The 24,429-nt window shown below is 39.6% G+C and overlaps 1 protein-coding gene across 2 annotated transcripts in view; it reads left to right on the top strand.

Annotated features, from left to right (window-relative positions):
* Positions 1-24,429, top strand: part of LOC138979021 (protein DDI1 homolog 2-like) — a 67,221-nt gene that overhangs the window by 23,649 nt on the left and 19,143 nt on the right. The window contains exons 4-7 of one of the 2 annotated variants that reach the window (XM_070351837.1): positions 1,194-1,321; positions 10,310-10,438; positions 13,570-13,673; positions 19,882-20,059. In XM_070351837.1, coding sequence (XP_070207938.1) covers positions 1,194-1,321; positions 10,310-10,438; positions 13,570-13,673; positions 19,882-20,059 — 539 coding nt within the window. Of the gene's footprint in view, positions 1-1,193; positions 1,322-10,309; positions 10,439-13,536; positions 13,674-19,881; positions 20,060-24,429 lie in introns of both variants that reach the window. The other variant, XM_070351836.1, reaches the window with a different exon arrangement.

Below are 24,429 nucleotides of genomic sequence, written 5' to 3'. Positions count from 1 at the left end.
ATTCGGGTTTCGGCTAGCCATTAGCCTCACAGTCTCCATAATGACTGATCCTGGGTATTCAGTATTGATCTAATGTTTTAATATCGCTTCATACAATTTGTTTTTCTTTTTACAATTTGAAGCAAGCGAGTGTTATTGCTATTTGAATTTGTAATTACATTTAGACAAGTTTTGACGGGGAGATGAGCGTGACCCATCTTGGTTTTCGGCTAAGACAAGCCTTACTACTTGTACAAGTAATGTAGTCTATGTGAAGACTGGTTTTGAGTGTTGATCTTTTGTTTCAGACCGACATATTGACTAAATGTTTTGTCAGTTCACGCGACTTGTTTTTATTAACAATGACATTTACACCCTATTTGTAACAAGAGGCGAAGCCTTCAAGGCTCACGTAAGAAATCGACAAACAGTAACACAAACTCAATCACTCCGTTACACATACACACACACAGTAAGCATAGGTGACACGGTGCAAGAGCCTGATATGGCCCTTCGTGGTCGGCTGGGCGTTAAGCAAACAAACAAACAAACGGTGCAAGAGTGCGAGACAGACACTAGATCTAGTGTCTGTCTGTAGCCTACTTACGGGGACACGGCTGCCAGATGGCCAGATCGACACTGCGCTTTCGACAGCGCTTCCTCGCGCAGACACTGGAAACACGCTGTGCAGATTAACCTGTAGGAAATCTCCTTTGTCATCTTCTTTATCTATTTTTCTGGAGCTACGAAACCGAACAATGGGAAATCTTCTCCGAATCGGCGAACTGCAGCTCAGTGATAACTGTATCTATACCACAATCCTTCATACGATCTGACCTAACCTTGACACCTGACCTGGTCCACATACCACAAACGACACAAACCAGTCAGCTGTTTTTCCCCCCCAAAACCCCCCACCACCCGTTTTCTTTGGATACACACTTTAACTACATACGTGCCGACGAAATGTTGATCATTGCTTCAATACTTTGAAGCTGTTGCTTGAATAATAACCAGGTAAAATTAGTATTTCGGTGTTCAGTCAAATGTTAAAGTTTCTACCACAGACATACATACATACGCACGCACGCACGCACGCATGCACAGACAGACAAAAGTTAGCATCGCATAGGCTACACTTATGTGAGCCAAAAAGGAGCGGTATGTAACTGTAAGGGGTGTAAAGTAAAGATAAGCCTTGCTGTTTGTGACAGAATGAAGAATGTGGAGAGCAACATGGAGACTGCCATAGAGTTTGCCCCAGAGAGCTTTGGTCAAGTGGTCATGCTCTATGTGGACTGCACTGTTAACGGTCACCCTGTCAAGGCTTTTGTCGACTCAGGTAAGCTTGAGTTATTCAGGGAAATTTACTTCATTTTTTTTCTCAGAAAGTAGAAAGCATAGTCTTGCAGATGTCAAAGGCTTCTTCTATTTACACTAGCGTTTGACCCGTCCTTGAATGCTACTCGTCGGTTGTTGAAGGGATTGCATGGCAATGCTTTCGTGAAGGCAGTGCCCACCTTGTTGCGTTTACATTCCCCATCCTTGATTTTGGTCAGGTGCCCGTTTCATCATATATTTTTTTTATAACGCAAAGGCAAAAACTATATAGAGATTACACAAAGTTCTATTTATAACTCACGTTGCGAATCCCGAGAGACTTTCTTTATTTAGTGGGGCACTTACGGGGGTCGAGGCTTGCCGATTTTGTTTCGAACATTCGATGTCACAAGTTCTAAAGTCAGTCTGCTGGCAAATGTGTGTCGCGCGACATTTCAATGTGCTGTCGTTCACAAAGTTCTAGAGATCGTTTACAGTGGCCGGGCGTAAAATAAAAAGAAATGTTCTTGCAGCACGTACTCATAAGGCTACAGAAAGTAAGTACTTGTTGTAGGAATTGTCGTTATCGTTCATTCTTTAACGTTCACAATCTCTATTGCTTGTCGCTTTTAGATCTCACAAGCAGAAACACTCTGCAGCCAACAGAAATGTCACAGCGTTCAAGGTTTCATTTCTTAGGTGCATTTTATTTGTAAGTGGACGCAATTTAAGCAATATCCTTTTTTCCAGATCCATGATGATAAATATAGGTGGTATGAAATTATTCCAATGTGACTAGACTGGAGATTTTGTTTTGAACCTGTGAAAAATCTCTTTTTCCTTGGAGCGCCATTGTTGTTTCCAAGCCAGGCGTTGGAAGATTCGTGCGCAGCTAAAATTAGACGTACAGTGAATTTTGACGAGTTTTCACCACGAGTGCGCATGCTCAGATATTTACTAAACGTTTTAGCTCTTCAAAGCGCATGCTCAGATATTTACACAATGGTTTCCTGGGTTTTTCCACAGCTTTACACCACCATTTACCTTATATGGAGATTAAAAAGATGCGTTTGACCATATAAGGAACATAAATTGCAGTCAAAGAGTGTACTAAATATATATTTGGCCAAGAATCTGTCATGGCGTCGAAAGAAGAAAAGAGCCCGCTTGAATTATTTGGCAGGCTCCTGCTTCTAATAAACTTTCTTTGCAAAGAACATTTTTGTGTTTGATGAAAGAGGATGAATGGACGAACGTTTTTGTATAACATGGTGGCAAATTTATGCCGTAAGCAATGAATAACAGACATGTGATTCCAACCTTACCTAGTCATTCTGGAGAGAAAAGCGTTACGCGATTTTGGGTGCTTTCAGTTTTGTAAGAACTGTACTCCGAACACCTGCGCGACGGGTAAATCCTTCATACAAACCAGACAGGAAATGAATGCAGTGTTTAATGAGACCAAAAATGAGCTCAACGGAGCTGCCAACTTCGTTCATTTCGCTTGATAAAGTGATGCGAGATGTACGTTATTATCCTTGTGTCAATTCGGTATCGGTCAGTCAAACGGTTGCACAAATCGCGGTAATTGTAAGATGGCCGCCAAAGATCGATTTCGAGGCTCACAAAGTCTAAGTCTAAACAAATTTTAAAAAATTGCTTGCAATGCATGCTTTGTCTGTGATTCGTGAAAATCGACACGATTTATTGATGTTGTGTAAAGAAAAATTACTTTTAACCAAAATAAAATGTTCTCGTTTTGCCGAGATGTTGTGACGAGCGTGACCAAACTAGTCTCCCTTGGTCATTTGAATATGATCTATCAATGACAACAGGACTTTCACACCTACGTGCGAGATGGACGAGCCCAGCCCTACGGGTAAGTGTGCATGGTCGTCATCCAAATAGTAACGTACATACTTTTGAGAATGAAACTGCTATAAATCGAGTGATTTCTTACGAAACATGATAAAAACAATGTTTGAAAGGAAAAAGTATTCGTACCTGAATGATTCAGTCGAAAATCGGAGGCAGTCGGGCTTTTGAATGTTCGCTAGGTTGAATATGGTTTCAGATTTGTTGTAAATGTAACGTACTTAGGATTTATTCTGCACTTCTTGCTTAGGACGATAGATTCTTAATGAAAAAGCATTTTTTAGGAAGTAGCATGGTTAACATTATCAGGGAGTAAAAAACCCCACGCGTTCCATCCCGATCTGGCGATTCGATTTATTGCACGTTAACTTTACTACAAGGCTTTTGTGTCGGCTGTAACGTACAGTGCAAAATTCCTCTCTTTTCAGTTTTGGTGGTGAAAAATGTACAGTTTGCAGAATATTGTGTCACTAAGCTTTCAAAATTGACTCCTTTAATCCATAATTAAGCATTTTGGGTTGATATCTCCGAGCTTCGTCACTTTCACCCGCCGTTCGTTAGTTTACCAAATCTATGTAGTGAAAAGTAGCGTACCTTTCGGTCTTTGTCGAATCGAGTGTTTTCTTAACTTTTTTGATGTAAGATTTGCGTGATATATGTTGAAGGCCAATGTTACCAACTTCACTGAAATTAAAAACGCCGAACACCTGTGGTTTAGTTGGTCACATCCGTACGTTTACACAAAACGCTGGCTCTGACCGGATGTGTAAAGTGGCGTACGTACGTGCTACATGGAATGTTCCACTTTCCCCCACCAAATTCATGGAGGCTACACGTTTTAGGATGTGGATTTTGCTTGCCTTCCAGAATTTGTCTTCCTGGCTGTTGCAGTTGGGATTTTTTTTAGGGAGGGGGGGGGGGGGGGTATTGTGAGTTGGTGTAGGTGTTAGTGGTGCTTCTGATAGGTCTTTATTTATATGATCAGAGCTTGCTGGTGACTGCAAATATTCTTAGTGTTATTTATAACCAGGTATATGTTTGTTTTCATAGGACCAACAAAACAAAAAGATTGTTTCCAAATGAGATACTTAAAAAGTCCCGAGGACAAGTGAAAATAATAAATTTTAGGATTAACTTTTTATTTTTATTTTAACCATGTGGCATGTGCATACACTTTTTTAATGGCTGGATTTGTGCAAGAACCATGTCACCTGGAGTTTAGAAAAGTGTTTTGATCTGGAGGGGTGGATAAATGCGTCCGGAGTCAGACACCGATGATTTTTTAAAGTTGGGATTTTGTATTTGTTTTGTAGTTTCGACTGTTTTCTGTGGGGAGAGAGGTATTTTTAGTTTATAAAAAGACATATTGTTACAATGGAAGGAAATTTGTTTGGCAGTATGTCTGAACATTGATTTGCAATTGCGAACTAGGTTTTGTGAAAGAGATTACATAATGGCTGTGCTGTAGTGTATTAGCCTTGGTATTCACATTCAGCTTTGCATGTGGTGAATCATTATGGGTATTATGACACACATTACTTGTAATAGAGGGGCATTTCAATGTTTTCACCACAGCTGTTCTTCATGAGTTATAACAATTTTTAAATTGTCTTTGCAGATGATGATGCTGCATGATCAGCGAAGGCTACATTTCCAGCAGCGAAGAAATATGTGGTCCAAGTATTTCCACGACTGGATTAAGATTCTTTTCTGTATTATGGAGCGACCAATAGCAACAAGCTGAGAGTCAAGCTGCGACCTAGAAGAAAGTGGTTGGATGACGAATGTTTAGAAATGCTACTGCCTCCAAGTCCAAATACAACCAGACCCTACAAATGCATGAAGCTCTAAATACTACTTCATCATTTTGTGAACAAGAGAAGCAGCTGTTGGTGCAGTTTCAGAGAAGTTTGACTGGTGACAGGAAGGAGAATTACTAGTTGAACATTTGATTAAGGCAGCAACCTTTCTTCGCCTGTACCAGAGGCAGAGGCGGGCCAACATGTCGCAGTAGTCGGTCATGCAATGATCAGAAGTTTCTTGGTGTAAAATAACATACCATCTGACCACACTGGGTCGGAAACAACACAAATGCATCAGATTGTACAGCATTCTGGGTTGTTTGGCCATATTTCTAGTCTAGTTGATCATATACAGTTGTTTTCAGTTCACCATGTATTTTAATTTAATATCTTCCACTTGAACATAATAGTTTGAAATGGCTTTGGTGTAAAGTAACGTACAGCTTAGTTGTTCTACAAGTTATGTCTCCATTACTTATTTCATGATAGTTACTTCTTACAACTACTGAAAATCACTCCTGATAGCATTCCCTTTGTCCGTATCTTACACAAAAGACTGATTTAGTATGCTTTGAGGTTAGGCACATATTTGGTGTAAAATAACGTACATCTGGCCATACTACTTCTAAAAAAGAACAAATGCACAAGTTTGTGCCACCTTCTGAGCTTCTTGTTTTTCTCTCAATTCTGAATTGTGGCTCTAAAAATGATATTAACTCATGTTTTTTTGATTTTGTACCTTATCATTTATACAGGCGTTGATGAGACTAAACGTTATTGGTGTAAAGTAACATACACCTAGCATTTTAATTTACAAGTCTGCCATGTCATGCATCATAATCACACCTTTGACAATTTTAAAAGTGTGGAGTCAGTGTTTCTTGAGATTAAGACATTTTGGAGCAATCTAGATGATTGTATTCTACCTCTGAGCTCGTTTATGTGCTTTTTATGGTGTAAAATAACTAACAAACAGGTTTGGCGGTGATTTTTGGGTCACATAGTTGTCTTTTTAAAATAAATGTTCTTTATAACAATTCAGAGCTAAAGTCTTTTTGTTCCTGTGTGCATATGCTGTAGTATGGCAGTATGTTTGGTCAGTAAGAAGTGAAAAACTGTGTACTTTGGTGTAAAATAACATACTGACTGGAGCAGTTGTTTTTAAAAAGGCCACATTTCTTTCTGGATTCATATTTCACAGTAATCAATGTCATCCCTGCTTACAAGGGACTTCCACAGATGTGTTTGAACTGAAACTAGCCAGAGAATTATAACGGCTTGTGGTGGAGTGAACTTTTGTTTTAATTAGATAGTACAGATTTATGCAGTGAAGCTGTTTTTATTTTGTTAGCATGATGCTGCCTGGAATAAGACTCTCATTAGTCTTAAAAAAGAATATGGGTACTCCTTAAACCTAAAATACTCACCAGGCTCTGAAGAGATTAAGCATGGGGTGAAGTTTACACATGTATGTAAAGTGATTTTTGGTGTAAAGTAACATACGGCCACTAAACATCCTGGCAGGCATTGATTATAGACATCTGACTCGCCATGTTTGTGGTAACAGTAGTACCAAACACAAGACTACATGACTGCTGAATTTTAATGGGAGAAATAACTCAGGGGAGATTCCATGATACTTATTGTATGTGTTTTGGTGTAAATGTAACATACATACCTTAAGTGCTCGAGGCACTATACTGACCCCCCCAGGCGGCCCATACCAATAGAAACAGTTTTATTCTGCTAAAAACCACATATCCTTCCTTACCCACAACAACATTAATAAGATAAAGCAAGTCTAAAGAATGGTGTTTGTGTAACACTTTTTGGACACACTGACAGATTCCTGGCCAAACACTATATTTATTTTTAAGCTTCCAAGCTGAAATGCAATCCCCGTAGTCTGGGCTTCGTTGAAGATTGCTTGACAAACATTTCAATCAATTTGATCGCAAAATGAGGATGTGACAGAGCGACAGTGCCGCCTCAACTTTCACAAAAAGCTTGATATGACGTCATCAAAGACATTTATTAAAAAAAAAATTGGGAAAAATGGTCTGGGGTTCTCAGGAACTCTCATCTAAAGTTTCATGAAGATCGGACCAGTAGTTTTCTCTGAATCGACACACACACACACACACATATCTCTGTATACACACACACACACACACATACACAACTACCCTAGTCTCGATTCCCAGTCTATGTTAAATCATTTAGTCAAAACTTGACTATTTTTGTAAAGATTTTAGTCAAGCAGTATGTAAGAAATGTTAAGTCCTTTGTACTGGAAACTTGCATTCTCCCAGTAAGGTAATATATTGTACTACGTTGCAAGCCCCTGGAGCAAATTTGTGATTAGTGCTTTTGTGAACAAGAAACAATTGACTAGTGGCTCTATCCCATCTCCCCCCTTCCCCTGTCGCGATATAACCTTCGTGGTTGAAAACGACGTTTAACACCAAATAAAGAAAGAAAGTCAAAACTTGACTAAATGTAAAAGGTATATAAACTGTGCGAAATAATTATTGCAACAACTTCCATACCCTAACTAAAGAACTCATTCTCGTATCAATTCAATCAGACTTTCTATGCCATTTAACTTTTAAGGCACTCAACTTGGCTATCCGGTACACATGACCCCTGTAAAAGAAATCTTTGATCTTAAAATTGTGCCAGAGAGCCAAGTATGGCATAGAAAGTCCGACACAAGAATTTATTCTTTAGTTGTGGCAATAATTTTTTGGGCACAGCCTAAAATAACTGTACACACAATGGTACCGTAGGCATCTCTTTAATGCTCTAACCATAAACATGAGCACTTTCCTTGACATGTCCTTCGTTTAGCTAATCCTGAGGATCATGTGCACACTTTTTGAAAGAAAGCAGTTTTTATTTATTTTTTTTGGACTGAGAATCATAACCAAATAAGACAAGGGGCTAATGACATTAAGATCCAATTTGTTTGATTGATTTTTTAATGAAATATTGCAATTTTGATAAAAAAAAGAGAGACAAAATAAAAAGAACAATGGCTATCCACAAGATAGGTCAGGTATAAATATTCCGTCCATTAAGGCTTATATTAATTCCTTAAAACTAAATTGGATGAAGAAAGTTCTGAAGACAACATACAATCCAAAATGGAAAGAAATATTATTGATAAGATGCCCTAAATTAGCACTGGTGTCAAAGTTTGGAGGGAAATTATTTAACGACTGTACAGTAAATTTGTTTTGGAAAAATGTATTTGAAGCTTATGAAGTTTATTTTAAAACAGAGATCACTACATCTGAAGAACTGTTGATAGAACCACTTTTCCTCAATACCAAATTCAAGATTAATAACAGAGCGTTTCATTTTGTGGATTGGACTGAAAATGGTATATTGTACGTAAAAGACTTATTAAAGAATGAAAAGTTTTTAAGTTTTAATGAGTTTAAAGAAATATTGCAAGTTGAGACATCTTTTCTGGGATATTACGGTTGTATAAGCACAATCAAGAGTATATGCGGAAAAAAAGTATTGTTATTGAATCAAAAAAATCAATGGACATTAACAATGCACTTACTCTTTTCATATCTGGTGGAAAAGGAGCAAAAATATTTTATGAATGTCTTGTTAGAAAAACTGATACAATTGTGTCCCAAAAGCATGTCAAAGTTGGGAAAACATCATTGAAACTGAAATTGATTGGAATAAAGTCTTTTACAAAACAAAAAAATACAAGAGGTAAAACTACAATGGTTCCAAATTAAAATAAATAATAGGGTTTTAGTGACTAATGCAATATTGAAAGACATGGGGGTAGTCACAAGTAATGTATGTAATTTTTGTGAATTAGAAAAAGATACAGTTTATCATTATTTGTGGCAATGTGAACATGTCCAGGTTTTTTGGACTGAATTTGAAAAATGTCTGAAAGAAAAATGTTATAACTGTGACAGACTCAGACTTACACCAACACTGGTACTATTGAACCATGAAAACCACATGAAAACAGACGCTGGTTTTGATTATATTTTATTAACAGCAAAGTTTTTTGTTTACAAATGCAGAATAAACAAAATTCGTCCCCACATACAAATATTTTTAAGAGAATTATATAATTTGTACCAAATTGATAAATATGCTCACAATGTTCTCATGAAACAGACTCAGTTTATCCCCGAGTACGCTAGTACTAGGGCTCAGCAGACTTTAATTGTGTGTCTGTCTGTCTTTCTCCACTTAACAGCTTATTGCTGGGAAACTACTGGGCGCAGTTCGTTCAAAAGTTGATACACTAACTTGATAATAGGTCCGATTGATCGTATTAAAACTTCATAATGTTACCTGGGACCTAAATGCGAAATAAACCACAAAAACGACTTGGCCGTAGGAGGAGTTCACACTGGCGGGGCAACACGCAGCCATTGACCTGATAGAACAGCCGAATGCGTCGCACAAAAATACGTCATGACAAAGTTACACGCAAAGCGAAAGAGACTTTGACGTCATTTACTTTTGTTCGGAATTTTCCGTCTGTTCCTAGCTTGTCAGTGAAGACCTGACGTGAGTAAGCTTACCCAAAACGTCTTTGTTCTCTATTCTCATTGCAGCTGTGAAATAATCAGTCTTGTGTCTCGGTCGTGTAGGTACAGAGTTTGCTTCTGCAATCATTGTGTTCGTGTTGATGACGGCTTCATAAGACAAAATAATAAGCGAATCTATCGCGAGGAAGACGTTTATGTACAAATCACCGAACCCAACCCATTTTTTGTGTGCATTTTTCTGAAGAATAAACTGCATGTGGTTAATTTCATCCGTTTAATGCTTGTCGAAACATATCTGATCACAGATGAGGTCGCAGTTTGTAGGTTGAATCTATGAATCGGCCAGAGATAGATCTGCATTTCTGGTCAGAAACCAACATTCACACCACAGACATTCCAAACATTTATATTTATTGAGCGAGCCAGTCTGAAGAGTACTCGGGTCCAGCGCGAGCATTTTTTATTAAAAAATGGATTCCGTATCGACAGCTTAAGTAACGGTTGGATAAAGACGAGTGATGTACATTATTACAATTTAGTCAATGTATTCCTCTGATTTTTTGGACGTACTCTGAAAATGTAAGAAGTAACTGAATATCGCATGTGTGTTCAGCTCTGTCATTGCTGTGACTTATCAGTGACAATGCTTTTGAATGTGTCATTATAAATCTGTGCTTCCTGAATAACAAATTGTTGAAGAAAAAAAACCACATTGCAATTTTATGTTTATTTGTTTGTTTTGTCTCAGTAATGATCACATTTATAAGTGAGACTGTGTGTTTTTTTATGATGCAGGTGCTCAGATGACGATCATGAGCCAGGCATGTGCCGAGCGTTGTCACATCATGCGATTGGTCGACACACGCTGGGCTGGTGTAGCTAAAGGAGTTGGTACTCAGAAAATCATCGGCCGTGTGCATTTATGTAAGTTATGTTTCTCTCTCTCTTTCTGCATCCTTGAGTAATAAGATTTGTTCGTTCGTTCTCTCTCTCTCTCTCTCTCTCTCTCTCTCTCTCTCTCTCTCTCTCTCTCTCTCTCTCTCTCTCTCTCTCTCTCTCTCTCTCTCTCTCTCTCTCTCTCTCATTTTTTACATTTAGTCAAGTTTTGACTAAATGTTTTAACATAGAGGGGGGAATCGAGACGAGGGTCGTGGTGTGTGTGTGTGTGTGTGTAGAGCGATTCAGACTAAAGTACTGGGCCGATCTTTATGAAATTTGACAGAGTTCCTGGGTATGATATCCCCGGACGTTTTTTTCATTTTTTCGATAAATACCTTTGATGACGTCATATCCGGCTTTTTGTAAAAGTCACACCCTCATTTTTCAATTAAATTGATTGAAATTTTGGCAAAGCAATCTTCGACGAAGGCCGGGGTTTGGTATTGCATTTCAGCTTGGTGGCTTAAAAACTAATGAGTGAGTTTGGTCATTAAAAATCGGAAACTTGTAATTAAAATTATTTTTTTATTAAACGATCCAAAAACAATTTCATCTTATTCTTCGTCATTTTCTGATTCCAAAAACATATACATATGTTATATTTGGATTAAAAACAATCTCTGAAAATTAAAAATATAAAAATTATGATCAAAATTAAATTTCCGAAATCAATTCAAAAACACTTTCATCTTATTCCGTGTCGGTTCCTGATTCCAAAAACATATAGATATGATATGTTTGGAGTAAAAACACGCTCAGAAAGTTAAAACGAAGAGAGGTACAGTAAAGCGTGCTATGAAGCACAGCGCAACCGCTGCCGCGCCAAACAGGCTCGTCACTTTTACTGCCTTTTGCACTAGCGGCGGACTACGTTCAGTTTCATTCTGTGAGTTCCACAGCTTGACTAAATGTAGTAATTTCGCCTTACGCGACTTGTTTTGTCTCAGTTTGGTGAGGTTGCTTTTGTTTGGTATAATGTTTTATTTTTCACAAATTGTAGGAAAGTTAGCATTTGATGGTTTCATATTTTTTCACCAAACATGATTTTTGTAACCTAAAATACATTGAAAAAATTGCAATTTGTGAAGAAAAACTGAAGGAAGTATTGTAATGAAAGCATTTCAGACAATATCTGTTCTCCACAAATCTCATCTCGTCAAACAACACTAGTAAATGGGGCAGTGCTAGTGCTAATCATGTGATCTTTCAATTTTTAATGTGTGCACCAGGCACCTCATTTTGCTTCTTACACTGCTAGACTGCTTTGTTGCTTTTATTGAGTCTACTTTTTCATGATTCTGAAACTTATCTGACTTTCTAACACAGTTTTTATTGCTGTTTCTAACCTTGATACCACTTGTGAGTATTTTCTGTTTGCAAAGTAGATTTTTACATTTCATGTCGAGTTTTGTGTCAAAGAGTTTTACGTTGAATTTTTGTGTGGAAGTGAAGTGAATGATATGTGTGTGTTGTGAATGCTTTGCATGAGACTGGAAAACCTGTGAAGAGTGACCACTTGCCATGAGACCACAAAACAAAGTTCTTTCTTTGAATACAAGACTTGTGGAAACTGAAACCACTGAGGCAGAATTTTTGTTTTGAGGAGAACAGTGTCATGTATTTGTAGTTAGCAATGGATCGTGATTTCGCTTGCTTATAGAAGCTTTTCATACCGCTTGTTTAATTTCTTTAATATGAGTGATTCTGAGGCTTGGCATGTACAGTTCACTTAAATGTTGACTTTTGGCTGCAAACTTTTTAATTCTTGTGGCAGCACTGTTCCCCATGATGTTTTCCAAGCGTTGCGGAAGAGTTGCACCCCGATTTAGTCCTGTTATAGGGTGAAAAACAATGACATGTGGTCGACCAGTTCTTCTTCTTCTTTTCGATCGCCGATCACACTTGGAGTCCAGATCTTGAGATATAATTAGTGGTCCTCTGCAGCGCAGCCACTGGCCCGTACAGCTTGTTGTGTAGGGACTCCGGCAATGGCCAGATTTCCTCTCTCAGCACCTGGTGGTTCCTGCAGTCTCGTAGGATGTGGGCCGTGTCCTGCTCTGCTTCTCCACAAGAACACATGGGGGAGGGCACAACATGCAGCTTCCCGTGGAGATGCTTGGTCGACCAGTTAAAACAACGTTCGCAGCAAAATAATTCACTCTTCATACACAGATGCCTGCACATCGGAGCCACGATTCACTGGCGATGGCCTGCAGTGATAGCCTAGCACTCGTCTGTCCCAAATGTTGTTGGCTATCACTCGGGACAAGCAACCATTGCGGCTTATTTGCTGCTATCAGGGTTTTAATTGATCGACCATGTGTTACTGTTTGTCAAGCGGGGCACAACTCTTCCACAAGGCTTGAAAATCCTGAAAGAGTCACTGGCTGCCCTGATTTTGAGATGAATTGTAATCTTGCTGAAAAAAAAGAGAACACCAACATAAATTAGGCTATGGAAAATGGATTTGCAAGTAAATATGCGCAGGGAATGATTACAATATCCCTTCACGAGCACTCAGATCATCTGCCGACTCCCTCAAGCTCAACATCCCCCACACCAAACTCAAAACAGCAGGTCAACGCTCATTTTCTTTCCAAGCACCTAGCCAATGGAACACACTACCTCTCCCCCTCCGTCAACAACAGTCCCTCGAATCATTCAAATCTGCACTCAAGACATTCCTTTTTTCCACATAATCCATGCATTCTACACTGCCCACCCCATCCCACCCTGAATAACTGTACATATTTTAATGGTTGATGGTGTGTGTGTGTTGGTGACTTTAAGTCTCCGTGTGTGTGAATGAGTGTATGTGCGCCTTGAGTCGCCTGTTGGTGAGATATGTGCGCGTTATAAATATTCGTATTATTTATTATTATTATTATAAAATACAGTGCAAAATGCAACTTTCAACAGGCATTGAGATGGAAGTTAGTGCAGCTACTGCTTCTGTTCGGATGAGTTGGGTTGTCACTCTGACCAGGTTGTGCTGTCGAGGTGTGGCAAAAGCGAAGAGAAAGCGAAACAAGTTAACTGATGTGCTTTTCTGTTTGGATACTGGTGCCGACCATGTGTATCAGGTAGCATCAGCTTCCAGAATTGTGTTGACGCAGGTCAGATCCAGATCGGCCCCGTCTTCTTCCAGTCGTCCTTCTCCATCCTGGAGGACCAGCCCATGGACATGCTGCTTGGCCTGGACATGTTGAAACGACACCAGGTAGGCCAGTCTACTGCACCACTCCCCACACTGTCTTGTCCTCAACTCTAGGCATTTCAACAAACTTTCTGGTGGGCATTAGTCTGTGAAGTCAATAGTTGCAATGACCGTGTGTGTTAGTTACTGAGGTACTTGACACTTCTTGAACTTTTTTGTTTTGTTTTTAAAGGAGATCTCCCGCAGTGGGGCACTGCGGTTATGAAATTAAAGGCCCCTCCTGTTTTTGGAACCGCAGGAGCTTTCTAGTTTGCTGTTAGGTAGATTTTTGGTTCCTCTTTCCTGTCATGCTCTCTTTTTCTTCATGAATTCTTTTCTTTTTTTCTGCCTTCTTGCTCATTCACCTGTATTTTTTCCAAAAATCTCTTCTCTTGCCGCTTGTCTCGCGATTCATGTATAGTTTAATCTGTTAGTGTTCTGATGTAAGTCCAGCAGTAGATAGGTTAAGCCTATTTTAACATACTGGAAACTGGTAATCTTCCAGTAGGTATTAATTTAGTTTTACTAAAGCCTGCTGGGACACAAGTAATGGGTTAGTGCATTTGTAAACAGGAATCGCTTGACAAGTGGCCCCCTTCATCCCCCCCTTCCTCGTCCTGATATGGCTCTGCGTAGTCGGCTGGACGTTAAGCAACAAATAAACAAACAAACAAATAAAGGAGATCAAGATTTATAACTGAAGTACTGTGGTACCTCTAACGTTTTTGAAAATGTAACCTAAATTTGGTTATATGGAAGGGTTGTAATATAGAGTTTTGGTGAGTTACGTCCATATCCAGGTCCGTCAATGATCCGATGGGCGTTTAGCTTGATGATGCAAAGTGATCATGTTATTCTTTCCTTAACCTCTTCACTGCCACAGTATAACAGCATTTTGGTATTGCTGTGTGCCAGGGCAAAATTTCGCTTTCTTCGGTAGGTTCACTAATCTGTTCACTGCTCGATCATTTATTGAGATATCTCTTAGATCTTTGGCATGTGTTTTGCTTATACCCTTGGCTATTATAGGATGACATGATCATTGGACTTTGTTTGTGATTGTTATAGTAAAAATTGATATAATGACCATTTTCGTCAAAAATTACAGTTTATGGACTTACACACACACAGTGACACACATTGCAGCACGTAAAACCACACAAAACACTGCTAAAACTGGTGTCAAACATCAGGTACTCACATTACAGCCCATAAAAGTATTCTTCTGGGTGGTAATCCATAAATCACTTCTTGTAGAGCTTCCAGAACACTGTATCGCTTGAAAACAGGTCTACGAGTTGAGGTCCGACTTCGGCCGCCATTGTGAATGGCGAGAATGCTAACACAGTTTTCAACATGTGGTAGAACGTGGTAGCAACTTTAGTAACTTATCCGAACGGTCTATGGGAAAGAACTGTGTTTAGAACCCCTACAAGTACTTGGACAGTGGTTACCTCCCATTTAGTTTTCAGAAATGTCCTGAAATGTTGGTGACACAAATCCCACGAATGAGATACGGTTATGGGCGTACGACAAACCAAAAATGACCACGTATTACATACGGGGTGGGCAGTGAAGGGGTTAAACGATTATGGTAACCAGTTGACTATCAAATTAATTACCCACATATAGTTCTTTTGCTTGTTTAATTCAGCCCCGTAAGTACTAATAGGTAAAAGTTTTCAATGAAGACACAGGAGTCAAACGAAAGCATACACATCAATGTCGATACTAGTTGCTACTCAGTCATATGATACCCAGCAAATATAGGGTTAAAAAAACAAAGAACAGTGTCCCAAACGCAAGGTACCGAAACTTATGAGCCCTTGCATAGTGTTGAAACTGATGTAAAATGAAACTTGACTCGTTCCTTCAAGGAACACAACTGCACTGCGAACTGTCAACTTTGAGTAATTTAGGACACTACACTACTCATCTTCAAACTTCAGTGATGGGATTTTGCGGAGAATTTATTGATTCAAACGAACGTGTGGTTGCATATCGCGTCACTACATCACGGATTGGGAAAACAAAAAAACAGTTCGAGATTTCGAAACCATGGTCATCTGCCATTAAGCTGGACAGAAAACATTAGCACGAGCTTTGCAGACGTACATCGCAAAATTTCATGACGTCACCACAACTTTCGGTTTTGGGTTGATGTGTTGATTACTTTCTGTAAATTTGCATGCGTATAAGGTTGGAGTTCTTGCACAGTTCTTTGCAAAAATAAATTAAAGATCTGGCAAATGAGCTTTATCTAGTCAAAATAAAATAACAACCTGAAATAGAAAACGTGGCTGTACTTTAGCCGTATGCGTGCCGAAGTGATGTTGTGCGGGGAAAGGTTTTTAGCATGTTTTCTCGTCGGTTTTGCGTACTGACTTGACTGGAGATATAAGTTAAAAAAAACCAACCTTGTGATTATTTTGGAAAAAGTCGTTATAAGTCCACTGATGGTCTGTGGTATGTCGTAACATAGAGGGGGACGTAATATAGAGGGGGACGTAATATAGAGGTAAGAAATAGAAGAAAAAATAAACCATCACAGAAAAATGGGTCGTAATATTGAGGGGGCCTTAAAATAGAGGGGTCGTTAAGGTAGGTACCACTGTAACAAGTGTGAAAAGATATGAGCTTTTTAGAACATTCTTCGCTTTGCTGTGATAGTCTTAAATGTAAATGTTTTGAAACATGGAGACAACCATGTAAATAAAGGACACAAAATTGATTCGGTCCCGATTGGCCAAATACAGGGTGACACAAAAAAAACAGATCTATCCCACCAAAAGTTTAATATTTTCTGAAATAATCAGCCGATTCTTTTATTTTTTCAGGTGAGCCAAGCTGAAATGATGTTCTAACAGCCCACCAAGTTTGAGCTTCAAGATGTCATGGACAACGGAGCATAAGACATTTATAGTCGAGGCCTATTTTCGGTCGAATTCTATCCAGACTGGTCAGCCGCAGATGTGACCCAGAGTGGTCCCCCTATTCACCGGACTTGAACCCCCCAGATTTTTATCTGTGGGGGTACCTCAAGGACAGGGTATATGGCAACAACCCCCAGACCATCCCTGATCTTAAGGCAGCAATAACAGCAGCTGTAAGAGCGATCCCACATCTGCGGCTGACCAGTCTGGATAGAATTCGACCGAAAATAGGCCTCGACTATAAATGTCTTATGCTCCGTTGTCCATGACATCTTGAAGCTCAAACTTGGTGGGCTGTTAGAACATCATTTCAGCTTGGCTCACCTGAAAAAATAAAAGAATCGGCTGATTATTTCAGAAAATATTAAACTTTTGGTGGGCTCTGTTTTTTTTGTGTCACCCTGTAGGTTGAGGGGACATGAACACCGAACAACAATCTATCTTGTGGATTTCGCACAAAATTACGTTTTTTTGTGTTCGCGCTACACACTAGAATACAAACCGATTTGCACAGTACATACTTGAATTATTTAAGGAATGCAGGGTGCAAATTTCGTTATGATATCTGCAGAAACAATGTCATAACATTAGATTTTTAGGACCAAGTGTTGTGGCGCCAACGTAAATGGTCGGAGTAGCGTTACACACATGTGATCAAAACTATTTCTCCGATTGTCACCACATTTGGCTGAAGTGTCAAAAATGACTTCTCTGCGTTTTGTTCCGCCAGCTTTTTGACAAATGCACAAACAGGTTGTTTTTGACCAGCCCAAACAAGTACCAAATAGAAAAACCGTAACAACAATGACAACTTTCTTCAGAATTCTTATTCAGAGGAACAAAATGTAAAATTATACATGAACAAACATCGTGCCAAATTTTATGACAATCGGTTGAATAGTTATGAAAATATCCATGTAACCGCAACGCATGCTACGAAAAACGTTATTTTTAGAAAATCGCGCCTGAAGTTGAACGGAAGTTATCGGTGGTGTATTTTCAGTGACGGATAGCATATCGTCATCGCTCAACACTGTGACGTGTCTCAGATCCTTATCACCTCATCATCAGCTTGTTCAAAACTAGCAACAGCAACTTTCTCGTCGCGATATAACCTTCGTGGTTGAAAACAACGTTAAACACCAAATAAAGAAAGAAAGAACAGCAACTTTGTTTGCGTTACTTTGTATTTTCTTCTTGTGATTTGTCCAACTTTTCGTATTGGGAGGTGGTGGCATGTAGATTCCCGAGAAATCTGTGTTGTGTCTTCTGAGAGCAAACATAGCAATCCGTAAACTTGACGCCGCGAACACTTTTTAGACTTACTCATACCGATCGACTACTGTTATCCTAGCACAGCAAGTTTTCAGATCTAAAACTGTACAAGATATACACATGGCATATTTAGATTCAGCCCGCAAATGTACAATATAAGACACGCTCTGTTTTGCAAGTGTTGCTTCATACCCTTTCACACATCAGCCAATCAAAAACAAGGCTACCCACTTTCGGGCGACAGCAGACAAACACAAGCAGCATATGTAAATCTACATTTTGATACCTGAATCATCTTCCAAAGTGGTTTTAAACGAAAGTTATGGCGATTTGAAAATAATGAATATATAATGAGGCCAGAAATTATTGCAAAGCAATCAGTACAACAACAATAAAAAAGTTTTTAAACAAGTCGCGTAAGGCGAAAATACAACATTTAGTCAAGCTCAGTCGAACTCACAGAATGAAACTGAATGCATTGCATTTTTTCTGCAAGACCGTGCACTCGTAGCTTCGTCTGTCCACCGCTCGTGGCAAAGGCAGTGAAATTAACAATCCAGAAAAGCGCGGTAGCGGTTGCGCTGAGGAGGATAGCACGCTTTTCTATATATCTATTCTTTTTACCTCTCTGAACATGTTTTTAATCCAAACATATCATATCTATATGTTTTTGGAATCAGGAACGGACAAGGAATAAGATGAAATTGGTTTTAAATCGATTTCGGAAATTTAATTTTAATCATAATTTTTATATTTTTAATTTTCAGAGCTTGTTTTTAATCCAAATATAACATATTTATATGTTTTTGGAATCAGAAAATGATTAAGAATACGATTAACGTCATTTTGGATCGTTTTATAAAAAAAATAATTTAAATTACAATTTTCAGAGTTTTAATGACCAAAGTCATTGATTAATTTTTAAGCCTCCAAGCTGAAATGCAATACCAAAGTCCGGCCTTTGTCGAAGATTGCTTGGTCAAAATTTCAATCAATTTTATTGAAAAATGAGGGTGTGACAGTGCTGCCTCAACTTTTACAAAATGCCGGATATGACGACATCAAAGACATTTATCAAAAAAATGAAAAAAATGTCTGGGGATATCATACCCAGGAACTCTCATGAAAAATGTCATAAAGATCGGTCCAGTAATTTACTCTGAATTGCTCTACACACACACACAGACACACACACATACACCACGACCCTCGTCTCGATTCCCCCCTCCACGTTAAAACATTTAGTCAAAACTTGACTAAATGTAAAAAGTACCTTTTCTGCCAACAATTCACATTTTCATTATGCTCGACTGAAAGAACATAGGTCAAAGTGTGTCATAGTGTCAAAACACACCTATCAACAATTTTTTGTTAATTTCCATGGGGTTTCCTTACCTTAAAGAGTGTGTGCTTTTGGCTCACGTAAGTGTAGCCTATGCGATGCTAACTTTTGTCTGTCTGTGCGTGCGTGCGTGCGTGTGTGTGTGTGTGATAGAAACTTTAACATTTCCGAGTCTATGGATAAAGCTCGCATAAGAAGATTACGTCTCGGTCAAAAGTGTTTGACGTGTGTGATAGAAACTTTAACATTTGAAGACGTCACATTATGACGTAAGAGGGTTAGACGTCACGCGAAGGAATTACTGAAAGTCTCGGTCATTGTTATTGTGAGCGGGCCGAGACTAGTTGGCAGATCTAGTGTCTCGCTTTCTTGCACAGTTTCACCTATGCTTACTGTGTGTGTGTGTATGTGTGACGGAGTGATTGAGTTTGTGTTACTGTTTGTCGATTTCTTACGTGAGCCTTGAAGGCTTCGCCTCTTGTTTATGTTGTACTTGATTTTGAAGAATGTGTGCCTCTTTTGAGGTCACTCAGGTGTGTGAAGAGAACGCAGTTTGTGTGTGGGTTCTTTGACTGACCTCAGTGGTGATCATACCCACAGAGGAATAAAGCACTCTGAAGGTTTGTTGTTATGATTTTCTTACATTCTCTCTGCTTTACTAAATAGTGATATTTGTCCCCAGTGCATCATTGACCTGCAGAAAAATGTGCTGAAGTTTGGCACGACGGGCACAGAGACTCCCTTCCTCTCCGAGTCTGACCTACCCGACCACGCACGCCTCAACGTCAACCAGAGTGAAAACGCCACAGACGAAGATCGGCAGCTAGCTGAAGCCATGGACCGTTCACAAAAAGAAATGGGTGTGTGTAATTTGAGAGGAATGTTTTTGGTTCATGCACATGCATGTACCGTAAAATCCCTTGTATACGCCCACCCCCCCTCCGCACATATTTCGGGAAAAAGTAGGGGGTGGGCGTTTGCTAGGTATACACCCCTTTGCAGGATAAAGTGTCATCACATTTTCACTAGAAAAAAAAGTGATACAACCATGTGATTTATGCAATTTTAATAAAAAATAAACACACCGTTTGTTTACGCAAATAAAGATCAACGTTCTGTGATAGAAAAAAAAAGAACACAAGTGACCTTGATTTTTCTCATTCTCAGAATAACGTCAGCACAAACACAGTTTCTTCTCTTGTTTGGAGACCCTCTTCCAAGTATTCCATCACAACTTGTTCAACTTCTTCAGATCTAACTGGCGGTCTTTCAGACAACTTTCATTTTTTCTTTTCATTCCCGTATTGCTGTTCTAATATGTTTCTGTGTTCCCTCCACTCTCTCATTCTTTTTTCTGTCAAAAGAAAACTCACGGGCACATAACGAAACATTGCCTGCAGCTTCGTTTTCAAGATATCTCAGGGCTTTCAGTTTGTATGTCACTGTATATGATTTGTGCTTCGGCATGGCTGAACATAAGCTTAGAAAGGAAGTGCTTGTCAACGAGAGAAGTGTTCAACACTCAATAAAAGACGTCACTGAACGACGTCACTGAAAGACATGACGTAATGTTATCCCATCCTCCCCCCCCAAAAAAAAAGGCGAACCATTGAACAGTCTGCACAAATCGTAGATAAAGGAGGCCGACTGTCTTCAAACAAATTTAAACAAGTCGCGTAAGGCGAAAATACAACATTAAGTCAAGTAGCTGTTGAACTCACAGAATGAAACTGAACGCAATGCAACGCAGCAAGACCGTATACTCGTAGCATCGTCAGTCCACCGCTCACGGCATAGGCAGTGAAATTGACAAGAAGAGCGGGGTAGTAGTTGCGCTGGGAAGGATAGCACGCTTTTCTGTACCTCTCTTCGTTTTAACTTTCTGAGCGTGTTTTTAATCCAAACATATCATATCTATATGTTTTTGGAATCAGGAACCAACAAGGAATAAGATGAAAGTGTTTTTAAATTGATTTGGAAAATTTAATTTTGATAATAATTTTTATATATTTAATTTTCAGAGCTTGTTTTTAATCCGAATATAACATATTTATATGTTTTTGGAATCAGCAAATGATGGAGAATAAGATAAACGTAAATTTGGATCGTTTTATAAAAAACATATTTTTTTTACAATTTTCAGATTTTTAATGACCAAAGTCATTAATTAATTTTGAAGCCACCACGCTGAAATGCAATACCGAAGTCCGGGGTTCGTCGAACATTACCCGACCAAAATTTCAACCAATTTGGTTGAAAAATGAGGGCGTGACAGTGCCGCCTCAACTTTCACGAAAAGCCGGATATGACGTCATCAAAGACATTTATCAAAAAAATGAAAAAAACGTTCGGGGATTTCATACCCAGGAACTCTCATGTAAAATTTCATAAAGATCGGTCCAGTAGTTTAGTCTGAATCGCTCTACACACACACACACACACACACACACACACACGCACATACACCACGACCCTCGTCTCGATTCCCCCCTCTACGTTAAAACATTTAGTCAAAACTTTAGTTTAGTGGCTAGAAGCGCTGACCAACAAGTGTTCAGATATTTTTCTAATTGTCGTTTCTAGATAGTAAAATATGTGCTGAAAACGGTCAGCTATCGCACCATCAAGAAATCGGTTCCCTAGTACCCCTTTAAGGCTCTGGAACCACCCCGGGTGGCAATATCGGGTCGCAACAAAGAGTGTTCCCCATAGCCGGAAAGAGCCTCAACCGTGAAAGATAGAAAGAAAGGTATTGAACAAAAAAGACGCACAACACCAATGTAAACCATTTGTGTTATCATACTTATATTAAAATATTGATGACCATGGAATAAATGGGTTATTTTTAGATTTCTGACAAAAAATCGCGAAAAAACATGACAAATTGTTTTTTTTATAGCCTAAACTATGAAAGATTTAAAGACAAGTATTGAACACAAAAGATCGCAATGGATAATGGCAACAACATTTGCTCTCATTGTGGTACAAAATTGTTGATTGTTTTTTAATACTTTTCCGTTTTTGTGGATTTCACAAAGCATACCAATTAAACGGCAGTCCAGGTAACTCGTCCGAATTTTTGCGGCTAAGAGCCTCAACATTTGAAGATAGAAAGACTATCATTGAACAAAAACTATGGTAAACACTAATGGTAATAACTTTTGATCTCACACTGATATTGAAATATTGATGACCATGCGACGGGCGCTGTGGCGTGGTGGTAAGACGTCGGCCTCTTAATCGGAAGGTCGAGGGTTCGAATCCCGGCCGCGGCCGCCTGGTGGGTTAAGTGTGGAGATTTTTCCGATCTCCCAGGTCAACTTATGTGCAGACCTGCTAGTGGCTTATCCCCCTTCGTGTGTACACGCAAGCACAAGACCAAGTGCGCACGGAAAAGATCCTGTAATCCATGTCAGAGTTCGGTGGGTTATAGAAACACGAAAATACCCAGCATGCTTCCTCCGAAAGCGGCGTATGGCTGCCTAAATGGCGGGGTAAAAACGGTCATACACGTAAATACGTGGGAGTTTCAGCCCACGAACGAAGAAGAAGAAGAAGAAGATGACCATGCAATTAATGGGCTATTTTCAGATTTGTGGGTACAAAATCGCCCAAAACATGACAAATTGTCTTTTTTCTAGCCTAAACTATGAAAGATTTAAAGACAAGTATTGAATATAAAAGATTGAACGGGATAATAGGAACAACATTTGCACTCATTGTTGTACAAAATTGTTGATTGTTCTTGAATATTTTCCGTTTTTGTGGATTTCACAAAGCGTACCAATTAATCGGCAACCCGTGTCAATCATCCGAATTATTTCATGCTGCGCCAAAACGATTGAAAATGGATGGAATATTAGTGTTTGAAGACAAAAGGCGCACATTGTCATGTTAAGCATATCTTGTTACACCGTATACACATCAAAATCGTGATAGCTCTTGGTTTGAATGTTACAATGTTTGATTTTGTGCAAGTTACACACATTGATACTGACAAAATGTAATGATATTCCAGGACAATATATCCAGCGCGCTCTTTGGGTCCCCAAAACACTGTACATGGTGAGTCCCATTGTGGTGCCAAAGTAGAAAATAATTATATTCACTTTAGCGATAGTCCGCAGTAGACGACATCAAATGACACAGACTGTAATGATAACTCAAAACTCGTCATCGCTTTCAGCAAACGCGTCAAAGTCAACCTCCTCATCTTCTTCCTCGTCATCCTCTTCTTCACAACCACCATCTGCCAGAAGATCGATCAGCGACACAGGTAGGATGGGCTTGAGGCACCACACGGGTTCCAGGACACCGTCTGCATTTTTCGTCCATCCCTGCCCCTGGTCGTAGGGTTTGGGCCTCTCCAGAATGCCTTCATGAGCACGCTTGTACAGGGCAACGCGGTGGTTTACTCGCTGAATGTGCGGCATCAGAGCAGATTGGCAGGGAGGCATGCGGGCTAGATCGACCTTACACTTGGACGTGAGTTTCTCGTTGTCTCCCACCATCTTGCGGAGTAGCTTTCCACGAACGACATCAACTGATTTCTCACGACTGTAATTGTACATCAGGCACGTAAACTCTTCCAACTGCTTCACCACCCGAAGTTTGACATCCCAGTCTATGAAAAGACCTTGGAGATGGTGAACCTCCTCGACGATCCAGACTGTCCAAAGGTGGGGAGACATCGCGAACTGGAGAAGACCGAAATCAAGAAAAGCGAGGAGGCTGTTCAGAGAGTCATCACTGCTGTCAAGAACTTCACGAACCCGTTTTCCATCTCAGACAAAGACAGGCTCTACTCCTTGGCGTCTGGTGCCCCTGTCCGCATGGACGTCGAACAGGACTTGCTTCAGGCGGAAGCTAAAGGCATGGTCGCCAAAACTGACTTCATCACCCGCCTTCAAAGTGGAGAGCCAGGAAGCTTCTTTGACACTATAAAGAGGCAGAAACTTAAGACAATGGAGGCTTGCAGCAAGAAGGTCACGCTCACATCCCCACAAGGAAAGGCCCTCCAGTACCAGGTGCAAAGCGACATCGCGTTTCTACTTCTCGTCAAGTCACAGCAACTAGACGAACCATTGGACTTGGACAAAGTCATGATGGGTGGTGATGTACCTCCATCATGCCGCAGCGCTGGGATACAAGAACGCTGTGGTCAGAACCCCGGACACGGACATCTTTGTCATTCTTCTCTACCACGCTGAAGCCATCAAGTTGACTGTAT

Source organism: Littorina saxatilis, linkage group LG10, assembly GCF_037325665.1.
Source record: "Littorina saxatilis isolate snail1 linkage group LG10, US_GU_Lsax_2.0, whole genome shotgun sequence".
In the NCBI taxonomy this organism is placed as follows: Eukaryota; Metazoa; Mollusca; class Gastropoda; order Littorinimorpha; family Littorinidae; genus Littorina; species Littorina saxatilis.
This window is presented reverse-complemented; position numbering and strand designations above follow the sequence as displayed.